This window comes from Talpa occidentalis, unplaced genomic scaffold, assembly GCF_014898055.3.
Source record: "Talpa occidentalis isolate TD23 unplaced genomic scaffold, MPIMG_talOcc4v2.1 talOcc4.3, whole genome shotgun sequence".
Lineage (NCBI taxonomy): Eukaryota > Metazoa > Chordata > Mammalia > Eulipotyphla > Talpidae > Talpa > Talpa occidentalis.
Genome location: NW_023603184.1, coordinates 13,360,587 through 13,373,332, shown reverse-complemented (window position 1 = coordinate 13,373,332; position 12,746 = coordinate 13,360,587). Strand labels below are relative to the sequence as shown.

Sequence of the window (12,746 nt, the reverse complement as noted above, 5' to 3'; positions counted from 1 at the left end):
TCCGGGAGTCAAAGGCCCGGCGGGCCCCCCCTGGGGGCGGGGCCTGGGAGGAGCCTGATGACTGAGCGCTCAGGCGGCGCCGCGGACACCCCGGGAGAAGGCCGGGAAGATGGCGGCCTCCTGGAGGCTCGGCAGTGACCCGCGGGTGCTGCGCTACCTCGTGGGCCTCCGGGGCCGGCGAAGCCCGGGTCTGGTCGGTGGGGCTGCTAGGTGGTCTGTCGGCCATTCAGCTAGTTGGAGATGGTTTCACAATACGCAGTGGCTCTGGGGTGAGTGACCGGGGTACCCTCAGCTGCTTTCTAGCTGAGCTATGGGCCTGGGTCAGGGGCTTTTTGATTGAGGGCCTGCCTCTGGGTGTAAAGGGATTTGGGCTTCCCTGAACATCTCTCCTCGGGGAGAAGCCTGCAGACTTGGCCTAGTGCTTGCCTCGAAGGCCTTTCTTGGGAGCTGGGAGCACTTGACTCAGTCGCTGGCTCCCATCGTTGTTAAGCCTTTTCTGTGACCTTGCCGTGAAATTCGTGTTGTGAGTCGTGGAGAGAGGTCCTAAGCCCCTTCTCTAAAGTCTCTTTCCAGTCACGTCTCATGTTCCTTTAGGGATGTCAAGCATCTCGGATGGGGGAAAGCTGCCCATGGTTGCTGAAATTCAAAGCCGCTGTCACTCCTATTCGTTCGCTTCGCTGGTCGCTGGGGGGATCTTTCAGATCTCTCCGGTTGCTCCACGAGACTAGTTGTCTTCCTCCCCCCTTATTAGCTTTAATTTTAATTTGTAAATGTCTACTGAATCACAGACATAGGGCTGGGAAAATGTTTTAATCCAAAATGGGCTTGAAAGAATGCAAATCTAGGAGAGGAATCATACCAAGAAGTTTATTCTACAAAATTGGCATCTAGTAGTGATATTGACACAGTACGGCCGTATTATTATCTGACAGTATGTAATGCTGTAGTATGCTGGGCATTATTTTTCTTCACATGGGATAGTGGTAGGGTACTAGGACTAACATTTTCTGAGTATGACATACCTCCCAGTCATTGTTCTGGCACATCACAGAATGAATTTTAATAAAAATTTGGCACTGTAGACATTGTCTACCTATTTTGCGCAACTTGAAGCTCAGAAAAAAATAAGGTAAAGAGTTACAAAGTAAAATGACTACTGAGATGTCTGAAGATTAGGTGATGTGAAATATTTCAGTTTCTTCACTATAATTTTTCATAAAACACTTCTTGGAGCAGTGATTCTTTGTGTACAGAATTCCCTGACTTCCTCCTCCACCTCCCCCGTCCCCCCACCCCCCCACCCCGAACGGTGTCAAGGATTTAACTTTCCTACAGCTCCCAGAGATTCTGTCTGGGATGGAGCTCAGCAATCTGCATTTAAAAAACAAACTTAGGTGAGTTTTAATGTTTTATGTTGGTGTCTCATGGGCTACTCTGAGACTCCATGCCTTAGTCACACGGAATAGTTAAAGCTCAGTGTTGGAAAAAAATCTAGGACGAGTGTTTTTAACTTGTGTGTAAAACAGATCCTTTTGAGAAACTGCTTTAAGCAGACTCTACAGAGAAAGGGGTGCATTTGTGGTTTCATTAAAAAAAATGTGCATGCAGGAGTTTCTCTTAGACTTCGTTTAAGGACTCCTGCTTTTGCAGATTCAATTAGGCAATCTGTCTGATAAGCTTTGCCATTTTACCTACTTTCATGTGCAGTGAATAACTTGCCTGACTCTGCTTGGACATCTGTAAGGGAGAGCATACAACATCCAAATGAAGCTGTGTTAGTTTCCTAGCATCTCTTGATCTGCTGTATAAGGACTCTTGTGATTACATTATTTTGTTGGTCCACCAGACTACCCTGGGTACTCTCTTCAGCTTACTTTCAGCTGTTCAGTGTCTTTGATTCCTTCATCAATTACCCTTTGCCATATAACATAACATATCAACAGGTTATGGTTATGAGGAGCTGGAGGACTGTTTGGTGGGGAGGGGCATTATCCTGCCTACTACAGAAGCTATGCTATTTAGTAACTAAATTATTTGGAAATCTTGGATTTTTTTTTTCTAATATTGCGCAAAACTTTGTCTCCTAACAGAACACCTTTCTTTTCTTTTTTCCCACACACACAGTTTTATTTTTCCATTCTGAATATAGCACTCAATCCTGGCACTATGTATTTCACAAATCGTGAATTTCTACCCTTTTGTTTTTCCTCTGAGCTTGTTGGAAATTACTGTTTCATAAAATGAAGCTTCTTTTTAGTAATCAATAAACTATTGTGAGTTAAGTACAATTGCTGAACTGTTACCTCTTTGATACATCTATCCAAGATTTAAAGATTTGCTGGTTACAAGTATACTTTGAATCTTGTTTTCCTTGAAAGGTGTTTGCTGGCAGCATTATAATGAGCTCTGTGACACATGCCACATGCTTAACACTGTCTAAAACTCCTTATTCATGACTTGTAGCAACCTAGTGAGGTTGACATTATCTGCACTTTATTGGGCAAAAATATTAAGGCTCACTGAAACTAAGTGAATCTCCCAAAACCACGCAGCTATTTTCCAGCAATGGACTACCTAACAATCCAGCCAGCTTCCTTGCAAATGTGCCACGGTTTACTAAGTGTATGAAAGAATCAACAGATTTTTTTTTTTTTTTTTTTGGTAGTGCCAGGCAGTGTTTTTTTTTTTTAAAGATTTATTTATTTATGCATACAAGAGCTGGGATACAGGCCAGAGATAAGGGGGTGTTGAGAGGATTCACCATAGACAGTGGGGAACAGAACAGGCAGACTAACTGAAACACTGCTGAGGGGAGCAGCGGAGAGAGGTCTGCTTCGCCATGTGGGTTTCTCTCTGGCTGGCTGGGGATCAAACTCATGCTGCAGAGGCTGTGGATTGCTTCATAGTGTGGTGCTTAACCCCTTGCGCCACCAGGGAGGCCCTGCCAGGCAGTGTTTTTATTATAACGTGTGATCTGTTCGTTTTTTGCAACTGTATATATAAAGATCTTTCTTGTACTACATAAACTGTTTCTAGGGGAGAATTAAGCTTGGCAAATGTACAACTCTTCAGGAGAGCTTCCTTGGGAATTTACTAGCAGCGATTTTTAGAGGGGTACAAATTATTTGAAAACTGATAAAAACTATAGCATGTCTTCAGAAAAATACATGCATGGAAATTTGTATGTGACTCCAGGGAACTTCATGAAATTCATATATAAACACCGCCTAGTCTCTTGCCTGTTTTTATAAACTTTTCAGTCATTTCTCAGAGAAACTAGATTCCATACTTTGTGTTTTAATATTGGGATTCTATCTATAACCATATGACTAGTGGGTTTATTTATAAATGATTGTGGCAAAGCCACTAACTTGGAAATCTTGATTCTGATCTGAGTGTGGGTTAAAATATACATGTGCACTTAGGCTCATCTGCTCAGTCTCCTATACCTAATATCTGTATCTTTCTTCTGCTCATATTTTATTCCATCGAGTGGAATGAACTTCTCTGTGGTTTAAATATTTTCCTCTGAGGTCTTTCTGTAGGCCCTTGGCAGGGAAACAAAAGCACTCTAAAAAATGGATAATTTGAGGAGAATTTAATAAGTAACCATTTTTGTGAATTCACGATACAGAGATGGTACTATATTAAGGGTTCTCTAAAGCAAGGTGAGGTGACCACAGTGGACTTGAAGAGGCACAGGAAGGAAGCAGTCACCAGGCCTGGAAAGGAATGAGCTTCTGGGGAAGACCTCCCTTGAATCTGTGCCTTTCAGTTAAAGGAGGGCAGCCCCAACTCACCTCACAGAGAGGGAGCCTGGAAAAGAAAATCCTCTGACCTCACTGCCCTCTCTTCAGCCTCCTGCTTACACTGCCAGTTGACTGAGCCCATCTGGAGCCCTAAGCACAGGAAGCCTCTTGATGTAGCACATACAGTAGAATGGGGGGAAGCTGGCGAGCAGATCTGGAAGGGCAAATGGATACACCTCTCACACCTACCAGATTCCCACCCATCTGTCATTCCATGGACACCTTGGTTTTAGCACTGGAACTATCGAATACTGTATTGTCTCTACGGTAGTTTCTCATGATAAGAGAACAGTATAATTTCTACACTAGGGAAGATCAATTGTAGTTTCCCTGGATGTGTCCCCAGGCCAGTCAGTGCCTTGCATGAGAGTAAGCACAGGGTTTTTATAACTGATCTGATTTTAATGGGGTTTTTTTATTACACATTTGAATGACTGAATAAGAATCAAGTCATGAAGTTTATGAGGCTCTTGTAGGAAAAAAGACTTTCTTTTTGGAGCTGTCACATATCATTTTGACTTGTTATTTTACTCGTACTTACTGATTTTCATCTTCCACATCCAATCTGTCAGGTATTCCTGTTGCCTCTACCTTTTAAGTGAAATCTACCCACTCCTCACCACCTTTCCCACTACCCACTAGACAAGTCCAAGCTACCACCACCTTTAACGTAAATTATTCCAGGAAAGTCCCAATAGTTGTCCTTACCATGATCCTCAACCCTATACAGACTCTTCTTAGTGCGACTTTCTTGTGAATTGTGCTTCTTGTAAATTATAAGTCAGATCCTGTCCTGCCTTTGCTGAAAAATGCTCCAAAAGCCCATTAAACTCAGAATAAATTATGAAGACCTTATTGTGGTTTACACTGCTCAATATGATATGGATGCCCTTCTTACTATGTTCCTCCTCACTCACTCCATTTTAGGGTACTGGCTTCCTTCATGTGTTTTGAACATACCAAGCACACTACTCATTCTTTGTGCTTGCTATTTCCTCTGTTGAAAAGCCTTTCCATCAGATGTGTGTGTGGCTCCCTCCATTCAGCTCTGTTTACTTTATCAGAGGAGACCTCTGATCAATTGGTAAAATAGTTCCTCCTCTGTCATGTTGTCCCTTTACCTTCATTTCTTTGTTCATATCACTACTAGCTATGTTACTTGTTTCTCAAGTCTCTCCATTTTAGAAGATAAGCTCCATGAGGGGAGGGATTTTTGTCTGTTTTTACTCATTTTTGCTATCTCCAGCCCCTAGACGAATACCTAACTAGCACCTGTAGGTGCTGAATAGATATTTGCTGAATAAATGAACAAGCAGGTCTCATTGTCTTCCTCCTTCTCTAGTTCATTCCTATGCCTTGTAATGATCCTCCAGAAATGCTCACCCCCTGATTCAAACCCTTCCATTTCTTTCTAATGAAGGCCAGACATTTAGAAAGATCTCAATCTCTTAGGTCAAAGGATCTGTGTAAATGAGAACAGGTGACAATTGATGGTCAGGTGACATCATCACTTTGTACTTACAATCCCATTGTTTTAGTTTTTTTTTTTTTTTTTAATGACGTTTATTGTTTTGACCATCTCAAAGCATATGCATTGGGGGGGGGTAAATTGTAGACTGAACATTAGCTGTGTATGTGGAACTGCAAGCAATTTCAGATTCTTTTTGTTTTCCTTTTGTTGATGGTAATTTCTCTTTCTTGCTCAGGTTTTTTCAGGGCCTTTACCCTTTCCATGCTGCCTACCAGTACTGAATAACTAACCCCTTTGAGACTTACTCTTGCCAGGCACCATAAAAGATTTTGCATTTGTCATCTTATTTAGTGCTTAGAAAACTGTATTTTATAAAAGCAGCAACTGAGGCATAGAATGATTTAGTAACTTATAAGTAGTGGATCTATAATTTGAACCAAGGTAGCTTGACTCCAGCATGAAGTCTCCAAATCATCATGGTGTTTTAGCTTAAGTCTTAAAAATGGTAAACATTTTGTTAAATAAATGTTTAACAAAGTAATACATGCATGAAGGTCTATAGCCTTCAGTGGATCTTCGCCCGATTTACCCTACTTGACTAGTTTGTCTTCTTCCTTAGAAGCCACATGTTTTGTCTCTTAATTTTCTTCTGGCTTATGCTCTGGCTTATGCTCTGGCTTATGCCCGTTTCTATTTTCCTATCTCATATACCCCCTTCCTTCTAGTGTAGTTATTTTGCAATTTTTGCTTACATTCATATTCATATTTATTCACATTCATTAAACATTGTGCACACAAGATCGTCTCATATCATCCTATATCTTGATTGATAGCTTTCTACTTTTTGCTTTTTTTCTGGCATTGTTAACTCTTTAAATTTTCTTTAGTTTGCCCTGAAACCATAGCTGATTCAACTCATACTATTTAACAACTTTTCAGCACAATTTTCTGTATTGTCAGTCACATCTCAATTAACCTTTTTTTTAGTTTCTATATATCTCTGAGTATTTAGGTTGACCCTCCTCCCCATAGGTCCAGTCATTTTCTCTCTTCAGGAGAAACCACCTTTAGTCTTCTGCTGAATGAGGGTGGAAGGAGGAAGGTGATCCTGGTGACTAATTGTGTTTCTAATAGCTTTCACCCATCTCTTCCCTTCCTAGTTCCACAGGTCCTCAGTTCTGCCAGCTCCAGGCCTTGAGGAAAATCTCTATGTGGTGTAACCAGCTTTCATACTTCTGGCTTAGAATTCAGCTTTCTTGAGTCTCTTTGGTCAATTATTATTTAACTGTTTCATTTTCTGCTTTCAAAACTGTGTCTCATTGTCCCTTTTCTTCCTGTCTTTGTGAGTTTCTGTCTGAAATAACAAAAGTACATTTTTTAATTAGTGTTAGGTAGGCTTTGGGGAGGGAATGGAATGGGATAAATTTATCATAGAAAATTATTAAAATGTGAATTATACAAAGAACTGGAAAACATATCACCAACTAGAGTTAACTACTATTACCATTGTGGAGTTTATCATTTCTGTCTTGGTGGGTACACAAGCTAAGCAGGTAGAAATTGGATTGTGCCCAAAATACTGTTTATGGAGGTATCTTTTATGACTGTTACCATGCTAAGACCTGTAAATGCCTTTTTCACACAAACTGTTCTGCATGCATTTTGTTGCCCATTTTCAATCTGTTCTTACGCCAATACCGTAACAAAATAATTTTTTAAACAAAGACTTTTATAATAAACGTGCACTTAAAAAAAGAAAACATTGCTTAAAATGCCTTTATTCAAGCTGTAGTGTCCTGGTGTTGATTTTAAAACTATCTGGATTTCATGCTGCTTTATTTCATCTCATCTGCAGGTGGCAGAATTGTTTTATTTGAACTGAAATTTTAAAAGTGCAATTTCCTTTTGTAAGTTCTTGTATTGGAAAGAGAGGTGATTCTATAAGCAGCTTCTCTCCCTGTTAGAGAAGACACAAATTAATGCAGAAGCAGTGAGCACACTAATGACATTCTGGGAACATCTTCATTTGTTTGTGTTCATTTTGCAATTTTTATATTTGGATCACAGTTGTCTAAATGGACCAGAGCATGAAATTCAAACTGTACCATAGGTAAACTGCTGGATTTCCTTCATTACTTTAGTCACAGTAATGGAACTTAGCTCTGTTTCATAGTGCCAAAAAGCAGTTTGTTCTGCATTTGGATTTTAAGTTTGTTTGTATTAATCCTTTTAAATTTTTTTTTAAATCTAGAGACTTTACAATCAATGTATATATCATCAGTTTAAAGCGTTGATGTAATCTTGCTGAAGTGTGTTTTGTTTTTAGGATAAAAGCAGTACTTTAGGGAATAAGAAACTAGATTAATGTGTCATATTTGATGTTGAAAACAGTTATGCTATAGAAATATAGAAAGTCTGGAAAAGCACATTTGAAGAAATGTAGGCATTGTTTTGAGAAACTGCCAAAAAATGATCAATAGATCCCAATATGGCAGGAAAAGCTGCAGAATCCTAAAGAACAAAAGAATTAATCTAGTGTGTTATTCTATTGAGGCCAAAAAAAAAAAAAAATCAAGGATTGCCACGATTTATGAAACGGCTTTTAAATTCCGTATGTCTAAATATCAACTAATGTACATACCATGACTTTGTAAGTCATTAGATATACTTTCTTGGCTTGATTATAAAGGAATAGAACACTAAAATGATTACAAAAAGGTTAATTTAATTAAATTTGCATTGGGCTGTGTGTGTGTGTGCGTGTGCTAATTGAAATAACCTGTATGATAAGTGAGGGAAAAGAACACATTTCCTTTATTCTTATCCATAGTTGTGCCGATTTTTTAAATAGAAAATATAATTGGCATATATTTCAAAGCCACCTCAATTTGACAGGAGAGAGGTACTGCATTGGAAAGGGAAGCTATATTTAATTTCAAATGAAATAAAGCAATATTAAGTATAGGTTAAAATTCCAAGAAGTCTAGAAAAGCCCACGGTTATCTCAGTAGAATTGACAGCAGCCATGAAGGGCAAATTTAATTTCTGCAGCTCTGTCACTCAAAGCTGATGTTATGTTTAATTACTTTTCCACTGGAAAATAATTTGGAAAAAGATGTACATAATATTCCGGTCAAAGGAAGATATACTAGAACGAAATATGAACCATGATTAATAAATTAATGCTTCTATTTTGAAATGCTTCTGTAGCTTGAGAGGCCAAGGATAGATTGGTTAGATTAATCAGAAAATACATTACACATTTTACTTTCCATAGTAAGCAGTGTAATCAATCAAGATGTAGTACTGAGTAATGGAGACATCTAAAATGTCTGTCTTTGGTTTTTGTCTCCTTCACTTCAGAGTAAGGGTAGTGATCTATTACAAATTTTTTTATATTTTATTGTCATTATTCAGAGAAGCAATTTCAATTCATCCATGAAGGGTAGCTATATGAGGAATGATTATGTTCTTTTTATTTTTAAAAATATGAAAAATTTTGAGGTTCTTGATATAATTTGGAAAATAATAAAAAATGCAAAAATTTCATAATACAGTCCTCAATGTCATGGATAATGGAAATGTGAGGGTCTTAGAGGTGAGAGATGATAATATGAGATAGAATCATAAAATAAATATGAGTTATATCTTGGCAACTAGGACAAAGGTATAAAAATATAGAAGAGATTTTGTTTTGAGAGAATCAATTTAGTATTTGTCATAAATTGGAATCTGGCCATAAAATCACTGAGGTCCGTTTATTTCATATCCTTGAAGTGAAACTCTATTTTATATATATTTATTATGTTTATAATTATGAAATATTCCATCTCACAATGCCAGGCTTGAATTTTTTGATGGAAGTAGCCTATTGAGACATTTAAGTTATACTTTACAAGAAGAGGCTTGCCTCTTACAGTACTATTAGAAGGTCAGTTGTTTGCTATTAACCCAATTTGTGTCTATGAGCTTAAAAAATTAAATGCTGAGATTTGAGCTGTCTATACACACTTTCATAAATGTTTTTGTTTTCTTCAACAAGTCATGTAAAAATATAACAGAGTTGATAGTCATATAACATAATGTAGGGGATTAGTAAGCTACTTTTATTAGCTCCAGATATGGTAAAAAAAAAAGAAAAAGTCCTCTTTTCTGCACTTGTGATATGTTAATATGCTATGATGCTTTGCTTTCTGGGGTCAGAGAGTTGAAAAATCTGAAGCGAGAATAGGCTCAATGGACGATTTCAGGGAGTGCAATTTGTTTCCATGGCTACTGCTAGTGCTGACGCTTGCTGTTAGCTATTTTATATAAACTTTGTATAAATTGTCATCTAACAGCTGTGTGCTGATCTGTGCATCTGGTCTTGGGTAGTGGATGACTGTTGGAAAGCACATCTGGACAAATAAGAGTGTAGCATATTTACCTTTTTGATATCTGAGAGGTAACCCTAGTTTGAGAGGTCCCCAAAAAGGGTACCTTTTTGCATCCCCAGTGGGATTATGGTATGCGGCACAATCTGAGATTAACTGGACCACTAGGTTCATCTGCTTCATCATCATTGAAAAGACAAACTTGCCATTATACACCTGAAAGAACCTTTGAATATTGCATAGTCTAATATTAGAGGAACGTAAAAACACAACTCATTTCTTAATGCCTAATGTTGATTTTTCTGTTGTAAGTCTACCCTTGATTATTTTAAGTGTTTTTAGAACCTTGTTTCTTCTTTGTCTTTTTCTTTGGTCATTTAACTTTTAAGTATACCTTGAAGTGACCAAAGAGGAGGGAGAAGGAACATGTCAACTTTATTTTTTCAATCTGGCAAGACTTAGCTTGGAAATATGCATAGAGGACTGAGGAATGATGAAAAAAGAAGTTAAAAGTATTCCAATAAAGAGTTTTCTTTTTAAAAAGTCAGAATTTTACTGACCAGTTCAGAGTCTGTTAGACATTGAGATATTTTCTTCTTTGAATTTGATATTAATCTACTTGAACATTTTAATCCATTACCTATGAGATACATTATTTTTTTTTGTGGGCTAATCATTCCATTTTTCAATTTCAGCTGATCCTATTAAGATACTGATGCCATCGCTTTCTCCTACAATGGAAGTAGGAAACATCGTGAAATGGCTGAAAAAGGAAGGTGAGCAAGCATACTACTAATGCCTTGTGTTAATCGATCACCTTGTTACTTTTGTACTACATGATAAATATTATATCAATGAAATAAATTATTTTCCTCTGCAGTTAATCTGAGCTTGTTTAAATAAAATTTTCCCATGTAATATAGCTAACATTTCCTGGATTCAGCATTTCATTAAACAGAAAATAGAAAAATATTTTAAAGCTTTTTTTCCAACTTTTAGTCTGTATACTTAGCTCTTAGTTTCAACATTATAAATCTGTCAGTCTACTTAAATTAACTTATGACTTTGTGATTCTCTGTGTGTGTATTTCCTGGTTCTAGGCAAGTTGATTATAAATTTCATTGGAAAGAACAAATAAGTAGGAATAATAAGGAAAGCTCTTGAAAGAAGAGCAGTTGAGCAGGATTATAGCCCTACTAGATAATTGAAACACACTTTTAAGCTGTATAAATAACTGTGGTAGTGGTGTGTAAAAAGACAAATAGAACTGAATAGAAAATGAGCTTGTAAGCACAGTTGCATGTGGGTATTTAGTGTATAATGAAGTAAGACAAAATTAGATTCATTGTTTGTACTATACAAAAGATAAATTACAAATACACTGTACACTTAATGTACAAGAATGAAACCATATAAGTACATTTATGAGAAGAAATTTCTCATTATTGGCATATCTCAACTCTCAAAATTGGAGAGATGATAGAATGTCACTGTATAATCATTTTGCAATCTCTAATAAAATAATGGCTATTACTAGTGATCATTTATGGTTGCTAATACTACAAGAAAGAGAAATTCAGAAATGCTTCCTGATGTTAGGACACTGCAACAGCTGTGAAGCTGTCTTGCTAGAAACTTGAACTGAATATGATCAAAACTGTAGCTATAACTACCATTTTTCAGGAAATACAGGGGAAAGGATAGTGTTCAGTGATGCCATGCAGTATATACTGGTAAACCCAGACTGTAGGGTATGGGGAATTCTACAGGCCCGTTTTTTAACATGAATTTTAGGGATGAAAAGGAGGAAGGAGAGTAACCCCTAGTTTAAATGAAATTGAAGAGATCAAATGTGTGGACCTTATTATGATTCAAGCAAATAAAAAAAGATCTTTGAAAATGGTATATTTAATGATATCAAGGAATTTATCATTTTAGAGGTTTAATGAATCTTAGCTGTGAGAGGTATGAGTTGAAATATTGACATATGACATAGTGCATGTGGGATTAACTTCACAATAACTGTTGGTAGATAAGAAGATAAGACAGTATAGATGAGACAAGACTATGAGTCAGGTGACAGTTGTGTAAGTAGGGTGAAAGGTACATGTAATTTCGTTAACTTTCCTCACAACTTTTGTATATGTTTGAAATTTTTATAAAGACATACAATTTTAAAAGTTGTACGCTGTAATCTTTGGGACAAAATTTGAAGTGAGACAATGCCTTTCCTCCGCTTTTTGTGCGATCCAGGGGAATTTGAATCTTGTTTTCACTAAGAGAATATTATCTACAATACTACCTGTAAAGCTGTATTAATCCATTGTTTATAGCAACCACTTTGCCAGGATATGAATAGGTAAGTATGCTGCAATGCTCATAGTGCAGAAGGACGAAGTAACAATTCATTTCTGGCAGCTGCTTTCTTTTCCCTTTTTTCCTTTTTCTGGGCATTGCCAACTGTGGTGGTAAACTCTCCTGGGTATTGACTGCTGTACAGCTTCCAGCAACCTTTCCTATGCTTTACTCATTCTGCAACATATTAAACTTTTGTGGAGGAAAGAGGATGACTCCAGTACTTAACCAAAATTGTTAGACAGATTTATAGAACTTAGAGGTGACCAGATGCATTCCTCACATACGGTAATATGCTTTGGTTTGAGAAATGGTGACCCAAGTGTTAAAAATGGAAAGAGAGGAGAGAAGAGCAAATTGAGAAGGAAAGTTATGACCTGGGAGGACTTGTCTGAGTTCAGAGACTAGCACTGGCAAGAACTTGTCCATTTGTGACTGAGTGGGCACAGATGTCATCCAGGCAAATGCTGGTATTGAGTAGTCCAGTATAGTGCTTGTAAAATAGCATTGATGGAGTTTAGGCAATGGGAAAGAATTCAGAGTATTGCAAAGTTGTGCTGTGATTCCAGGAGATAGTCATTCTTGCATTGCTTTTGCCAGTGGTGGTAAGTAAGGAGGTCAGGAAGATGACTGCAAGTATTTACTTAAGAACCCTAATCAAATAAGCTTGGGAATTTGGGAGAAGTTCCCATACTTTGAGGGAGACCAGCAAAGGCAATGGAATAGATAATAGAATAG

General features: G+C 37.5%; 1 protein-coding gene across 3 annotated transcripts in view; it reads left to right on the top strand.

Moving 5' to 3' along the window:
- Nucleotides 1-12,746, top strand: part of PDHX (pyruvate dehydrogenase complex component X) — a 54,141-nt gene that overhangs the window by 402 nt on the left and 40,993 nt on the right. Inside the window, exons 1-2 of one of the 3 annotated variants that reach the window (XM_037522469.2) lie at nucleotides 87-269; nucleotides 10,349-10,429. In XM_037522469.2, the coding sequence (XP_037378366.1) occupies nucleotides 110-269; nucleotides 10,349-10,429 (241 nt within the window). In that variant the 5' untranslated portion in view covers nucleotides 87-109. Of the gene's footprint in view, nucleotides 1-86; nucleotides 270-1,302; nucleotides 1,395-10,348; nucleotides 10,430-12,746 lie in introns of those variants that run through there. The other 2 variants (XM_054699274.1, XM_054699275.1) reach the window with 2 other exon arrangements.